Source organism: Pyxicephalus adspersus, chromosome 8 (genome assembly GCF_032062135.1).
Source record: "Pyxicephalus adspersus chromosome 8, UCB_Pads_2.0, whole genome shotgun sequence".
NCBI lineage: Eukaryota > Metazoa > Chordata > Amphibia > Anura > Pyxicephalidae > Pyxicephalus > Pyxicephalus adspersus.
The window spans coordinates 17,854,688-17,872,000 of record NC_092865.1 but is presented as its reverse complement, the minus strand read 5'-3'; the positions used below and the strand labels follow the sequence as shown (position 1 = coordinate 17,872,000).

At 37.2% G+C, this 17,313-nt stretch overlaps 1 protein-coding gene across 1 annotated transcript in view; it reads left to right on the top strand.

Annotated features, from left to right (window-relative positions):
• FAF1 (Fas associated factor 1) overlaps positions 1 to 17,313 on the top strand; it is a 154,254-nt gene that overhangs the window by 122,241 nt on the left and 14,700 nt on the right. Inside the window, exons 15-17 of the mRNA XM_072419621.1 lie at positions 2,556 to 2,644; positions 14,974 to 15,054; positions 15,908 to 15,985. Coding sequence (XP_072275722.1) covers positions 2,556 to 2,644; positions 14,974 to 15,054; positions 15,908 to 15,985 — 248 coding nt within the window. The remainder of the gene's footprint in view (positions 1 to 2,555; positions 2,645 to 14,973; positions 15,055 to 15,907; positions 15,986 to 17,313) is intronic.

The following is a 17,313-nucleotide window of genomic DNA, read 5'->3' as shown; positions in this document are numbered from 1 at the left end:
TCGTTAGATACTTAGCAAGTATATGAGAGGCTTCTGGTTAATTTTCTATGATTACTAAGGTATTCTTCATAATATTTATTTTTTATATTACATTTGAACTGTTTTGTATTCAGCACTCATTTCCTTACATTTCAAACTGCATTTTGTGATCTACCTCATTTGTTAATTTTTTTTTGGAGAAATCAGTAACTACTGCGAAACGCGTGGAATCTAAATTTATTTGCAGTAAAAACCAGCATAGTGAGTTATGGTCATCATTTTTTGATGCAATTCGGAAAGTTTTGTCCTAAGGATTTGTTGTAAGTATGTCCTAATATAGAAGAGATTATTTTAATATTTTATGTTTCAATATAGCGGTTACTATTTTTCCATCCATATTGACCAATACATTTCAAATAAGCCAAAAGTAAAAGTTCCATTAAAGTTGTTTCTCCTCTATTTTATCCTCTCTCCTTTTTGTATAAGATGCTATGAACTTTTCACTTAAAAAAAAAAAAAAAAAAAAAAAAACAACTAATTGGTCATTTTTAAAACCTTCAAAAATCAAGCATGGGATTGTTCGTATTCATGTGTTGCATCACCCTGGCCATGCAATGAAATCCTATTATGAGTGTAACCTTTCAGCAGCTAGAAAATGTCACCCAAGAATGAACTTTTAAAACTGAAATGATTACTTTTTCTTGACCTCACCGGCTTTACTGCTAATTACCTCCTTTACTTCCCAAGGCTGCAGGTGATCAACCTTGTATGCTGACTTCTTTTATATGACCTGAAATGTCAACCGTGCTTTACCTCGACTAACAGTTATGAGATGAAAGGGTTGATCAGTTCAATAGTTTAAGGTCAAATGTAATTCCCTGTCCTTGCACCTTCATTAATATAATGTGTATATACCATTGTTTCTGGTCAGCTTCATGTGACTGCATGGGTTTTTGTTTTTTTGTAGTGTCTTTCTTTGGTGGTGGATAGGTCGTAAATTGGTGTCGTAGAGTGGTGCCAATCTTTATACCATGGCAATGTTTGCTGCAGCATTCCCCCTAAGTGAATGCTGGTCTGATGATTACTCCATTTGGGAAAGGGTGGGTTCTTCATCCTGGGGTTTAATGGAAGTGATTAAATAAATGAGGTTCAGTGTTACTCATCTTAGAAGACCAGCAATGTTTTGCACAGCTATGAGTCTAGAATGAAGAGAAAACTTGAGCATAGGGTGCATATTGCAGTTAGAGCTGCTTTTTTTTCATGTCACAGTGATCTTTTTTTTTCCTAGATACCCAGTGTTTGGGCTTTTCTCTGTGAATCAGTTAGGTCTTCAGCAAAGAACCCAGTATTTGTAATCTGTGCAACCAATCTATCACCTCTTGTGATACACCTGACACAAGGGTGTAGTTATATGAATAAAAAGAATTTGAAATTTGTTTAAAAAGCTCATTTATTACTCATGGACATTTACTATCATGATGCAGAACCTTTGCAACCATTGCAAGATTTCTATTTTCTTTGAATGCTCCCTGTCTGCTTGCATACTTTGTGTTAGAGGTGTCCACAACATACCTTCACAGTGAAGCATCCCTCCTATATTGACAAGGAAATTTGAACTGTGTTTTCCTTTTTACACAATCTTAGGGATATATATATATATATATATATAATAAAACAATTTCACCTGGTTTCATAAACTGCAGGTTTATTTTTCTATGACATGTTATATTTTTATATCAATTTATGTTTTAAATTATTCTCTGTTAGCATGTGTTAAAGCTCACATCTATATATAAGTACACACCGTACTTACCCACCCTTTGGCTGGGTGTTTAGGATTGTGTGTTTTTTTTATTAGTTCAGCTACTAGTTTGCTTTATTTATATACTTCATTACAGAACTCGTGTACACTCTGTATTGTTTGCTTTGTCTGAATAGAATACTGGCAGCATGCAAGCAGAATAGTGCTGCTGCTCAGACTGTCACCTGACGTGGAACCAATGTTTTTGGGGCCACCAGAAGCTCTTGCCATAATATTCACAGACAATTGCTTAGTTACCTTGCAAAAGAACTCCATGTTTCCCCTTGTTGCTTTCTCTTTTCAACTTTTCGCAAAATTCTTCTACCACAGTCTTCACCTTTTTTTCTTCTAATGGTCAGGGCTTTGATGCCTGCACACAGATGATTTTTTGGCTTTGCAAGTGAGCTGTACTTGTGCAACTGTTCTTATACAGTTGGTAAAAAAAAAAATTGCCAAATGGTTTGTTTGTCTGTCAGGTTTGAAGCTTGCAGTAAGTCAAAGCAACTCAGATGTACCTAAAATCCTTTATTTGATGATCTAAAAAGTTATTTCAGATTAGACAAAAGAGTTGTGTGTAAAATAATAAATTATGTGCTACAGTGTTTGGTGACAATTGTTTTACTGGTCTGAAAACTGACTTAATGATTGGCTTCTACCAGTATTTGGTCCTTATAAGTTTGCTTTCGTTTTTATGTATGTTACTGTTTTGAAACTTTTTCTATATGAAAACCTGAAATTAGGTCTTTATTCATAAATTCCAAATTTTTCTTACTAGGGAACACATCTGTGGATGAACTTATGATGAGGCTCATCTCAGCAATGGAAATATTCTCGGCCCAACAACAAGAAGATATCAAAGATGAGGTAACCAGCAAACACATTACTGTTTCTGAGAGCTCTCAGTTTATTTTAAAGCGAACCAGTCCCTATAATAGCTTGTGTTTTAATTGTGCTGAGCTGAGGGCTCTGACCTTATGGTAAATTTAACAATGAAAACCACCATTCTTTTCTTCTGATTAGTACCTTTAATGTGTAGATGTACCTTAAAATGGTTTTTCAGTTTTTAGTAGTTGGAGGGTAACTCAGTAATAAAATTAAAACTTGCAGAACTTCACATCTTTTAAGGACAGCCCACCCCAATTACCTACCAACAGAACAGGGTGATTACTAAGATTTGCCAGTCTGGTAACAAAGGCCCCAACGGTCAAAGGGAAGTAATATTTTTGGTAATCCATAGCAGACACTATGTTTCCGACTTTCCTAAGTTGTAGAAGCTGAAGTGTGAATGTGTGTGTCATTGCGGAGACCTTGTTTGCAGTGCATGGAGTACTTCTGGCTTCTGCTTTTTGGTTTTACAAGGATTTTGACAGAGGCACCTCGGTTGCCTAAAAGAAAGTGCTAAAAGATGTTTCCAGCACCGTTCTCAGAAAGCTGAAAGGTGTGCCCATTAAGGAGCTAATGTCTGACAGTATGGTACCTGTTACAGCCTGTTTCTCCATTCTGAAATGTTATTAAACAAATAATTTTGTAGATGGTTTATGTTTCAGCTTTATTGGTCATTATTAAAGCGTGTTCAGGGAACGCTGTATTCTTTACAATGTATATATTTGCAGAGTGCGGGTTAATGCATAAAGCATTTATCCTATTATCATCTTGGTACGATTTTAATACCCTCTTATATGAAGGGAGAGGCTGAGTGGAGGAAAAAGGATCCTCTTAAGCTTAATCCTCCTGGCTCTCTTGTAGAGCCTGTTAACGCACTGTAATTGGCTGCTGAGACATTTGGAAAGTGGCCAGTTTTGCAGGGGGACACAGTTTTACAGTAATCGGAGATGCGCAAGGAAAGGGACAGTTTGTCTGATGTTCTTTGTGTTGTTGCCAGTGAAAGTCTGAGTGGCTGCAGCTAGGAATGTGTGATGAGCGGCGGGTAACGATGAACTCTGGCCTGCTAAGTTCCCTGATTGACACCTCCGCTTTGCGGACCTTGTTCAGCCACGTCCATGGAATCCTTAAGGCGGAGTTCGTAGAGGTTAATGATCGGTCAAGTTGTTAGCCACATATGTTATTAGGGAAATGCCCATGGCCACTGATGACATTTTAACATCAATTAACATCTTAAGATTCGTATTCAAAACCTGTGGGTTATTTGAGAGCGAAACTGTGGAAAAAAAACTCCTTCAAAGTGTACTGTTGGCTAAACTTCTTTTCAATTTAGGTACAGTAGGAAAGGGTTATAACCCCTAGTGTTTTTTTTTTCTGCCTGCAGTCCTGGCGCCATTGTCACTGAGATAGAAAGTGATATAAATTGCAAATGTTACAGTTGTCACCAGAACAGCGAGGTAAAACCTTTCAATTTTTGGTTGACAGTGGTCTACATAGGGAAATTTACTTTATATTGAAGAGATGTCCTCCCACTTCTGGTTTGGTTTCCAGAAAAGCAAACATTAGGCAGATGAATTTAATTTTCTCTCTATTCAATGGATACAATAACTACTCACTACTCCATCATTCGATGTGTCTTTGTCCTGCCAACTTTTGCATCTATATGTCTATGTCTGTGATTATTACAATTGATAAGCTTGTGTTGTGGATGTGATTGTCACCCAAGGGATCTTGGGTAAGATCATCAGTTTCTCCTGGGAATGTAAGTGTTTAGTACATAACTATACTTATACTCAAACTAATCCTAGCTTCTTCAAATTGTTTTCACCAAAACCTCTGTTTTGGAGGCCAATGCATAGTACTATCCTATGTAAATGTAGCTCCTGTACCAGATCACCCTCTGGCTTGCGTTTAGTGGAAAGAGGTATATCTAGAATGCAGAGGTCAGGATAGCCAGATCTAGATGTGTTCAAATTCTGCTCATCTGAAACTTTATATGAGTCCTCATAATGAGGATATTTAACTGCTCCCTTGGCCATATCACAATAAATAGCAGCCAATGTCCTCCCGTTGTATCACCGCTATTTATGCATTGTGCCCCCTTTTTGTCTTGTTTCCAGTGTATATCTCTGAATCTGACTGAGGAGATTTAAGTCTATCTTCCTGTGTAGGTCGCAATCTTCGCCCCATAGCTGTGTGAACATACATAAACAGGAAAAACACTCTGCTTCTCATGGTTCCCAGCTGTACATCTGTCATATGTGAATTTGTGGTATGATATATTTGTGTCCAGGTTATTTTGTACAAGAATGGTATACATGTTTATTGGCTGTAAACATTTAAAAAAACAAAAAACTATTTCTCTATTTAATATGAGAGAGAAAGCAAAGAAAAATGAAAAGGAAGTACTTAATTAAATCACTGCTGACCCACAGCCTCCTCGAAGTGGGTTCCCGGAATTAAACTTAGTCTTTGGCTGTGAAAAGTTAAGCATCTGAGCCAAAAAACGATTTTCTTTCTCCAGACTGACATGAGAAAAATCAATATTTTCCTTTTTGCGGCTTCAGTGTTTCAACACGTCTGTTTCCTCGAAATCCCATCCAGTAGTCTATTGTTTGTTCCTTACCAGGCCTCTGGAAGATCAAAATGTATCTAAATGCAAGCCCTTTTCATGGCAGACAATGGAAGACAGGATACAGATTCCAGCTTCTGCTACTGTTGTCATCTCAATGGTTACACCATGTTAATGAAAACCACAAGACGATCAACAAAATTGCTTTGTACTGTAAGAAAATAGTGTATTGCTGCTGTGTTTGCAGAGCTTGCAAAGGTTCATTGTTGTTTTTGTGGCTGCTTTTCTGTAGAATTTAGTAAGAATATTCTGATATGATCCAATTTCAGCTTGGTTTGGCACATACACCTGTGTGTGTTTTTAGTGGTTTCAGAGGTTGTGTCTGCATTGCTGGGATAATAGGGGTCCCTGAGTGCTGGCTGCCCAATCTATATTTTCTGTATGTAAAGCTATATACAGACACAGATAAAAGTTGTGATCAATTCCTAACAAACGTTGTTATGAATGATCCCTCCAGCCACAGCTCCATACATACAAAAATTTTACATTCTTTAAAGAAATCTGCACACCTCCTTACTGACTGCTAATCCGATTGTGAAAAACAAATATGTTGGCCACCCATGCAATTATCTATTCACAATCATTCGTCAACTGTACGCCTAATAGGATATAGTTTGAAATCGGCCAAAGATCATCTTTTCATGTCATCAGACGGTATTAAAACCTAAAATATTTTGCAATATGATTGCTGCGACTCACATTAAAAGTAGCAGGTGTAGGTCACCTGACATCTTACAGCCTCAATCATTATTTACCCCAACTGGAGCACTCCTTTAATTGGTGTAAGTGTGTAGGTGACAGATTTGCAATGTGTGTAGGAAGATCTGATGACAGGTTTTCTTTGATCTGGGTCGCCAGCAAACCTTTGCTTATTTTTTCTTTTATTTGAATCATTTACATTTGAGCATCAGAATTTTCCTCTGTAGTGAAGGTAAGGTAGCAGGAAAGTGCTAGGCCAAATGATTGACTCTTGCAGACAGAACATTGGCAGGCACTCTGTATGTTGACGGACAGGTTCAGCCTTGTATAACAGGCAGGAATAACAGTTGAAGCTGTCAAATTTAAACTTATCAAGACCTCTAGAACTAAACATGCAGCTTGAAGCTTCTCGCACCTGAACTGTGCCCGAGGTTAAGATCTGGAAGGATTACTGTAACACTTTGTGACAAGCTTGCTGCAGGTGGGGCTGCTGTAGAGTGACTCAGCGTACATGAGAATGTCTTCTCCGTCATCTTTATTTTCCTGCTGTCAGAATTTATTACTGTATACTGACTGGGTACTGCAAAACACAGGCACACGTGCTTCAGTAGCCAAATTGGAGAACTGCAACATTGACATCTCTTAAGCCTTATGTTAAAAGGTCTAAACCTTGTGTTTTTATCCTACTATGACGTGACCTGCAAGGTCCAAGGTGTATATGAAAAATGGCAATCTCCCTTTTCCAATGGAGGTTTTTCTTTGTTGTAATAAGTTTCAGCTATTCTAGTTAAAGAAAACAGCATTACGCTCAATACAAGTGTGTGCATAAAGCTGTGATTATATTTTTTCTGGCCCTGTTCTGTGTGCTGTTAGATTTTCAATAATTTCCTGTTCTGGGGACAACCACAAGTGTGAGGAGAAATCCTCTCCAACATGGTTGTTCCTGCAGATTTCCATTCACCTCATTATCTGTGGACACTTGAATAATTTTGAATTTCCCATTTTTTGTCCATCTTTTTTTTGTCCTATCCAAATCCCATCCCTGCCCTGTGCAGAGGAGGAAACCCTTCTGCATTCCTAAAAGAAGGATCCTGACCAAAATCAACTTTTTTTCTTTTTCTTTTTTTTTCTTTCAGCAACTAAAAATCCAACATCTGTCATTCCCTGGGGACTTTGTGTTTGCCCAATTTTTGACCATCCTTGACCAATCTTTGACCATCCCATCTTAATCTGTTTTGTGGATTTGTAAAAGTAACTCAAAGTTCTTCCAAAGTCCTTTTGATCTTGACTAGACTTTGACCTTTCGTTTGCTTTGAATTGAATGGTTTATTAAAGTCCTCCCCATTATCAGTTTGATTTCTGGGGTGTCAATTATTTTCTTGTGGGCATGTGATATGTACCACCTATTAGGATTCTTCTATAGGCTCCAGGGAAGACTATAGTTTTCTGCCAACTAACTACCAACTAACTGCCAACTAATGGGAGATCTGCCCAGCCTGTGCACTGACAATGGCAACCTTATTTCCTGGGGATTGTGAGGGAACGCTTCCTGCTACATATCTATTGATCAAAAAACGAGCATTCCCGATCATTGTCCTTTCAATATATTAAATCAGAATGTCGTCATGTTACATAGATTGGCATTAGATCATGTAAAGTCTAATCTTTTGAAAATATCTAGTGTAGTGTATTGCCACTTTTAAGCTGTCTATAGACATTAAAACCTGATTCTACATTTTTTTATTTACCAGTGTTTGGATTTATAACCACATAAAAAAAAAAAAAATCTAGAGTTTACTCAAAAAAAAAAGTTATGAATTATATATAATTATATATAAATTATATTATAAGATTTTCCAATTTTGTTGGATGTCCCATATTGATCCCTGTCCCATACAGGATTTATACTCTCCATCCCTGGCTGCTTGAAAACAACTAATGGGACATTAAAAATGTATTACCTGAAGGTTCATCTCTGTTGCGCTAAAGTAATAGCTGGCCTTTTTGTTTATCTTGTGCCAGACAACACTGAATGCCAGAAAGCAGCTCTGCCTAATTTCTATCATAGCTGGCTATGGTAGGGAAATATTAGGCAGCCGTATGGAAGCACCGTTCAAGGAAGATAAAAAAAAAATAGAATATTATCCTGAAGGTTATTATGTGCTCTGATAAATGGTGAGGCTCCCAGGGAGCCAGCCACGGCTGCAGATTGCTGGCATTAGATGGGAGCTTACAACAGAATGGGATTTGCAGGCTGACATTTGTATCCGCTTCCCTTCCTCTCGGTAACCTCTGCGATAAATACCGCAGCTGACACCTGTGTGTGCTCGCTGTGTGTCGGGGAAACATTTCAAAGGTTACATTCTAAAGAATACCTGTTTGTGTTTCTTCCACATTGGCCTAGTATTTCTGATATGCTGCGGTGTTCCTTGTAGAAACTGAACACAGGACCCCCTGTGTTATAGGGCAAGTGTTTTAGCATTGCACTACTCTGAATTTCTCAGATACATGATGATGATTTACAACTCACTAAAGTAATTATATATATATTCACAGTTTTTACAAAATATCTGCTGTTACTTCCTGGCAGGTGGATGACAAATGACAGATGACTGCCGAGGGGTTGCAGGAGATTACCTGCACTGAAGTGCAACAAAGGATAAAAAAATTATATTTTAGGAATAATACATGCCAAATGATTATGATACACAGTTTTTTTTTATAGACTAAGGGCAGGTATGGACTGATTTCCGTATCAAGCTCTCCTGGTCAGCCACTTGGTCATTCACTCTTCAGCAATGGACAGAGCCACTGTCTGCACAGCTAGTGGCAGTGAGTGGTATTAATACCACTCACTGCCGCCATTTTTTATTATCTATGGAGCTGCTTCTACTAGGAAAAGCTACATGTAGCCTCTCCCGTGAGTCAGTGGTTCCTTGGCATGAGGAAGCCCTAAACACACGTCACCCTCACTGCGAGTGTCAAGATAGCCCTTTAGCTGTAAACCTTGTAAAAAGGAATGTCAGTCATGGAAATCATTGCTTCTTTAGAGTATTTATCATGCAATTAGAGTAAGCTTGCCATTGGATAAACACAAAGCCTGCTGATCCATCTCTCAAGATTTCTCCCATGATATATAAACTTTACAAGATTTGCACACAACTAGCTGTCAAGTGACCATTTTGCCATGTTTGGTGTTTGGTAACCTCATTAGGTAACCTCAACCAACAGGGTAGATATTATTTTTTCTTTTTTTTTCATTGCATATTTACAGATATATTGGTAATGGCCTCCATCTCAGTCTGACTCATTGGAAAACCCAGGGAGAGACCACCTCAAGCTAGCCAATCACGACTCTGAGGATCATCCTAGAGTCAGCTCAGGAAAAAGCTTCACAAAGAAATCAACGGATATCTTGTTGTAATTTGTAATGTTCTATCTGTCATATCTTTGACTCTATACCAAGTCATTGACAGCTGGTGAAACCATATTTGGCCTAAAATGGGTGTGTGAATGTCCTAATACTTCAAATAGTCATGTATCCACCAACAAAAAAGAAGTCACTCTAGAAATAGTAACCTAAGCATGGGGGTATGGCAGCCATTGCCCAGCCATAATGCACCACAGGTTCACATGTTGTTTGACTGGCCTGGATCGAGTGGTGTCAAGAAAGGAAGACCAACATTTTTAAGGGCAGTCATGGGGTAGCAATGTTTTAAAGAATCTTGATTAATTAGGAAAGGTAGAGTAGCTTCTCAGCACCCCCAAGTTATTTGAAGGAATGTTTTTTAGAGGTGCTGGATGCATGCTATCAATTTTAAAATATTAACCTATAGGAAAACCTATTTATGGATCTTTTAAGGTTTTTTGCCTAATGTCCTAGTATAGAAAATGAAAAAAATAAATAAAAAGTAAATCTTTTAGATTATCCCTAGACCAAAATAATATTTAATCTTTCCCTTAGAACACAAAGAATTGTTCTAATCATCCTTATACTGTAAAGAGCCAGGTCAATCTGTTGCATGAAGCCATATCCTGCATTATGGTTGGCTTGCACATAATTTTTGTTTTCTAAGCCCTCCTGCACCGAAACCGTTAAACTCTCACAATAAAATGCTGTGGCCTTGAGCGATGGCAGTACATCGATTTTCCTTTTCGTCTTTCCTTTACTGTAAGCAGAAAGTAGTTATTGCATTTTACACTAAATGCCAGACAGGTGGGTGAGGTTCCCATAACATCTTAACAGGCAGAAGGTCACACATTCGAATCCCATGGAACCTGCTAAGCCTTTCATCCAGCAGAGGTAAACAAAATGTGGAGGCTGTAATAACGCAGGAGATGTATTCATTACTGTGTAAAGCACTCCGTGATCTCTGGATAAGAGGAGTCGTATCAGTGAAGATATTACTTTTATTGCCAGTATCTGCTAACTGTGCCATTTGTAAGAAATAAATTGTATTGCCAGCAGAGCCGCGTGCTGGGGATCAGCTCCGGGCAGCTGTGCGCGCAGCCAAAGCGATTTAAAGTGTATTACTTGAACACACACAATTTTCTTCTTAACATATGCACAGTCTCTTCACGGCATATTGCTTTAACATTCACACATTATGAAGTTTTGTACAGCACAGTTTATGGGGAATATGGTACACCGCACCAGAGGGGTAAATCCCTTATATCAGCCTCATTAAAAAATCTTTGAAATGGCTTCATGAAGAATCTTGCTCAGTATTTTATCTATGGTAAAGTTTCCCCACTCTAAGAACTACTTTTTCAGGAAGGCTAAATATACTTTGGCCACAAGTCTGAGTTGGATTTCATCTTCTGGTTTAGAAGTAGGAGTTATTAGCAACTGCTAACTTTTTCTCCTTCAGGCTAATTTTACACTGACAGTGAGGTTGACATTTGTTTACCAATTCCAAGAACCACTGTGTCTTGGGAAGAAGCTACCTGCACTGTAGAAACAGATGTGAACCTTTATAATAATTAGTATTTTAGATTGTAGGTCATGACTTTTGGTATTACAAATTGCCTACTTGTTCTGTGTTGGTAAAACACAAAAATGCTGTTTGAAAAAGTGGCAAGCAAAAACATGCTTCAGCCAATACCGCTGCTTAAAATAAAAGAAAGACCACAATGTACTTTGGGCTTCCCAGTTTTTGAAGTCTGAAGCCTGTGACTATTATAAAAAGGGGCAGACAACAGACCCTTGTTAAGGGACAGATGTTCCTCCAAACATGTTCTTTCTCCTTTAAATAAACATATAACTGTGATCTCAAATGCAGGGAATATGAATATGATAAATAATTACAACTAAGATCTAAGTACACACATGCATGCACATATTTCGAATAAAGATTTTTAATTTAATTTTTACAATGGCATTCATGGGGCAAATGTGTTTTTTTCTTCTATAGTATGCTTCTGGGGGACAGGTGCTCCAAAGTCTTGCAATAGTTTTTAGATGATTTATTTTCCTGATATTGTGCATCTTTCCTCAGATGTGTTGGCATGGTAAAAAAAAAAATCCACTGTAAATAGTCATCAGGTATATCCATTCAATGTAATTGCCCAGGATGGTGCCTCATGTTCACATGGACCTCCTTTGCATAAGCTGTTTCTTGGGTCCAGAGGTGCACTGGTCGGCAGCCCTATAATGCCTAAACATAGGATATGATAGGGAATCCCAAAACAGTTCATTTTGTTTTTCATTTTTTTTGTATGCCTATTGTCAGTCTTGCTATATTTTCAGATGAGTTCAGGTAACTTTCTTCATGAAACCTTCCAATCCCTCATAGCTGGATGCCATTTGCTTAACAGGGAGAATGTCGCCATATGGTTACAGACACCTGCACAATACTACAATCCAAATAACCACTCCTCCAATGGACAGCCACTTGATAGGAAATTATATGTTGTCCTTGATTCACCTGCTGTACTTATTGTGGTCTTCCATGACATAGTCAACTTGTCAACATCCATTCGCTCATCCTCAGTTTCATAGATTTCCTGATACCCAATTTTCTTTTCTTGATCTCACTCTTCATTTGCATATTTCTACACTAAGGCATCCCCTAAAACTGTATTGTGATTGGTTTTCATTTGCAGAATTTTTGAACACATTTCTCCTGAACATTTTTGAGCGTTCTGAAGGGTATGATTGTTGCTGTGACTAAGTCTCCTGTGACTAATTTCATCTGGTCATCATGCATTTGGCCAGTTTCTTAAGTTTCCTCATACTTCTTTTTCTCTTCCTGATCTGTATCCACATCAGCTTCCAAATCAGTGTCCTGAACTTTTGGATCAAACTCCTCCTGAATGCTCCTGAATGTTTTTACCCTCCACCACTGAAGTTTTCAAGTCATCTGAAGTTGTATTCTGATTGGCTTTCACTTTTAGAAAACTTTCCTAAATGCTCTAACAATTGTTACCCTCCTCCTCCCCTCTTCTCCTTCCTTGGTCATCTTTCATGTCATCAACTTCCGGATTCTCCTTTTTCCTTTTCTGATCTGAATCTCCAGCTGCGTATTTCTGAGAGTCATCTTCCAGATCAGTGTTTTGATAAGCCGTTCTTCCTGAGCTTTGGATGACGTTCCTTTTCTTAAGCACTCTTCTGAATGTTCTCACCCTCCCCTGATGACATTAACTCACACCATGTTTTCTGATGGATGCAGTAAAATCCTTTAAGGAAATCCTCATATTCTAATACCTGGATGCCATTGGCTGAAGGGGGAGATCCTGATGGGCTTTCAGTTTATGAAGTTTTGAAACGCTCTGAATGCGTTTTTACCCTGGTGCAGCTCTATATTTCCATCTCTGGAATATACTTTATTGAACAGAAGACTATTTTCTTCTGCTTTTGATCACATTTATGCTCCAAATACCAGCACAGCTTTAATTTGATTGTTATGTCATCAGGTTGGTCATAAATAACTGAATTAATTTCTGGGTGTTTCTCTCCTGCAGTGTATGTACAGCATCCTCACTGTATGTGTCTGGGGAATTATTTAATACTTTTTCCAAGGTCAACACCAGCCTGTTTTATCATCTTTATATGTTTATCCTTAGAAATGTGTAACTAATAAATGGAACTGCACTGATTCAAAGCATTTCAATATATATTTTTCGTTTTACACATTATTCAAAATCTTTTGATGGTAAAAACTGTGGTGTGTAAATAAAGGAAAAAGTGAACTGTGAGTTGAATAGCCCCTATAGTCTAAAAATAGAGGAGGATCTCTAAAATGATTACCGATTTAATAAATAAACAATGCTCAGTCATAATTCTCTTTTAAAGAACAAACCCAACAAATTGGACCTGATTTATTAAAGCTTTCCGAGACTTGACAAAATAGACTACCAAGGGAGAAGCTGGGTGATCCAGCAAATCTTGAATAGAACTGGTCCAGGGCTTAAAACATTTGCAAACTAATAACAAATTATTTTTAAAAAATCTATTCAATGTTTGCTGCTGGATCACCCAGTTTTCCCCATGATAGTCTATCTCTTCAGTCTTGGAGAGCTTTAATAAATCAGGCCCATAGTTTTTGGGTAAGAAACATGTTACTATTATACTCAAATTACAAACTTCACTCAGTTTTGCTGCAGTTACATTCCATTATATTAGACTCTGGTATATATGTATTTAGCTGCTTACCTGGAGATAATATTTAATGGCACCAGTGCACTTAGTCCTCCTATCTCAGGACCTCAGAACCTCGCCACAATTCAACCCAGCTCCTTACTATTTATGAAACATAACTGTAGAATTTAATAGTAATATCCATATCTATTAATGTTAAAAATAAAATAAATATATATATATATATATTTATATTATTTACTTCCAAACTGAGTGTTTATGGAGTGTTTATGTACATAAGTAAAATATTTTAGGGTTCATTTATAAGTAATGTATGTGTTTGTGAGCTCATTTCAGTGTCTTTCTTCTATGAGCAAATTAGAAACAAATTAAAATGAGATTACCTTTTCATTTTTTTTCAGGATACATTATTCTCTGTCAGTCCTGGTGTGTTTCTCCTCTATTTTTATCTAACAGCAAGCCACTCTGTTGGTTTTGTTAACAGTCTATTCACATGATCTCATTAAAGCAGAAGTGGAACTGTTGAACAAAACTGAAACCCATCTGAGAAAAATACAGTGTATATCTCTCTTGCTCTGCTTCAGTCATGACACACTCCCCTTTCTCAAATTAATTCTAAGGGTTTGGAGCCGGGCCCCACAGCGAGAGCCGTGTAGCAGTTCCGCTGCCATGCAGGGGAGCCACAGGTTCCACCTTTAATTAAATGGAAAAGAAACCACAGGACCTTTGTTACTGTCAGCTCCCAGCAAGGAGTCGGCAATGGGACATGATCCGACAGTGACAACTCTACCTGGGTGCACGTTTGCATTAGAGGTGACAATACTGAGGCAGATTTAAATACAGTGCTGTCAATGCTTTGCTCATAGCAGAGAATGCTGTGTCTGTTTTAATTAGGACTAAATAGACCTGAAATATACACTATGAAGGTTACTGCACTCAATTCCCTGCATGAGGGTAATCAAAATAAATCCATACAAGTTTATGATGTGTAACAAGTACTTATCCCTATATTTGCCTATGCAGATAGCCGTACATGATGCCTATATTTACTTTTGATGACCTATAAGCCCAAAATATATATATCTAGACCTATAAGCCCTAAATATATATATATATATATATATATATATATATATATATATATATATATTTGTTATAGATAGGAAATGCCCTACTTGTGTCATATTTGCATAAAAAAAGAAAATACATAACTTTATTTCCATGCTTTGTTGCATTTCTTTGTTTTAACACAATCATCGGTGAGAGCTCAGTTTAGAGTGTTATTTCTCTGCAGACTTCACTGAAGAATTAACGCCTCAAATCACTATTGTACTGCAACCCTTTTTAATGTCTTTATTTTAATTCCTCTCTTTGTTTTAGGATGAACGAGAGGCCAGAGAAAATGTGAAGAGAGAACAAGATGAGGCCTACCGCCTTTCTCTAGAAGCCGACCGAGCAAAGGTAGGTGTTCTTGCCAAAGCCTGTTCCTGTTTTATGTGCCTAAAATATCCCTACATGTGACCCATTGCAGTCATAGCTGGGCATGATTCCAGAGATCACCAACACTCCAGATCAAGATGATAACCTAGGATTGTTAGGATCCCATAAACAAGATGGTGACTTTAATTGCTATACCTTTTATAGGATTATAGGAGTAAACCTTTCTAGAGCAGTGTTTCTCTACCAGGGAACCATGGAACTCTAGGGTTCTTCCAGAGAATTTTAGGGGTTCCTTTAGCAATGAGCGATTTGTGCCTCTCGGGTGTAAGTGATACCAATGATCTTTTTGGCCATCTGAAAGGGTGACATTCTTCCCACTGCCCAGCAATGTAGGAGACATCCTGACCACTGACCACCATGCTAATAAACTGTCAGCAGTGGATATATTGATTATATATCTATACTATTACGTTATATAGTATGTATATATAGTATGCTTAGTATATATCTATACTATGCACTATATATAGATATGATTATAGCAGGGGTTCTTTTAATGTATTTGAGTGGTTCATCCATGTTAAAAAGGTCAAGACAGGATAGTATAGTTTTAAGTCTGGGTTTGTTATGCATTTGCATTATTCTCCACATAAATATTTTTAGGCTGGGTGGGAAGCTGTAGACAGATGGTGCCTCTTGTCACCCAACTTTTTAGTGACCACCCAAAAAAGTTTAATGAATGGTTAATGAAAAGTGCTGGGTGGTGTACCTGACTAAAAGGGCTGGGGAGAACACTCAATTTGCATTAACATGATATGTTTTATGTACAGTAGGATTCTGAAAATTAAAATCATCAAATGTTTTGTTTCCACAGAGAGAGGCCCAAGAAAGAGAGATGGCTGAACAGAACCGGTTGGAACAGATTAGAAAAGAGCAAGAGGAGGAAAGAGAGGTACTTAACTTCTTCCTAATTTGTTCATATTTTCATATAGTTTTAGCAAATACCTGAAATGCTTTGGCATTCAACCTCTGGAATATACCATCTGCCTCTTATGTGAGCTGTATTGCACAAGCTAAAAGCACAAAAACAACTGTATATCCCACAAAAAAATTCCTGCTTTCTTTTTTTTGTACCTAAAGCAATTGACAACCTAGATTTTTTAAAATATACAAATAAAAAGGAGAAAATAATCCTTACATATTTTAACTGCATTTGTTCCCAAACAAGATTTGCCCTTTTAAATACAACTTAATAGAAAGATCCAATTACATATAAGATTTGCCATCACATGTAAAGTCATTCAAAGATTCACCCATTGTATTACAGCTATCCAGTTCCTAGCAAACATAGTAAGCATAAAAAATGGGCTTATCTAAAGAATTGTCTATTTAGGAAGGATTTACTGTGCGATTTGTACAGTGAATCATTTAATATTTACTGGACACCTATGCATCTGTTTTACAGCATTCGGATATCATATTTGTAATTCAGTAATTTTTATTGAACCCTTAAAGACAGAATGAACAAAAAGGTAGAATAAGGATGGTAGTGAAAACATTTCTCAGAGGTCAGACCATGCACAGAGTATATTGCAATTCTTTAGGTCCAAACAAACTATTACATAGCAAATAAAAAAATCTATATTTTCTAGAGTATTCACCCAGTTTTGCCTGTCATTTTCAAAGCATATTCACCCATCAGCGCATAACATGATAGAGAGATTCTATTTAGAAATAAAGTTCAACTCCTAGATTTAAATTTAACACATTATTTCAATTAGCCACCACATTCATTGAGCATAATGTGAATCCACATTTAAAATAGACAAGTACTGTAAAATACGGACAGATTGATGCCCAGGAAACATTTGTTGTGTGAATCCTTTAAAAATATACCCCCAAGAATTGGTGTGGATTTATTTGTCCACTATAATGCTTGTAGACCATTTGATAGAAATTCTTGATATCTAAATATTTTAATTCTGGATGTAGTCATCATTTTCAAATTTGATATTTACCTGCATGCATTTGTACTTGTTTTATTTTAATTTTTTAAGTTAGCAACAAGATTTTTGTCTAGGATAAATCTCATAAATATGCTTGGAATCACCCAGTCTGACTTGTATAAACCTTTTATACCAGACGCATGCTAATGTTCGGCTGTTCAGATCCGTCTCCATTGTATACATGTATTTTCCTTTGTAATTCTTTAGATCTAAAGCAATAGTTCCCAGTAAAACAAATAGGCATTCTGTGTTAACTGCATTCATTCTGCTACCC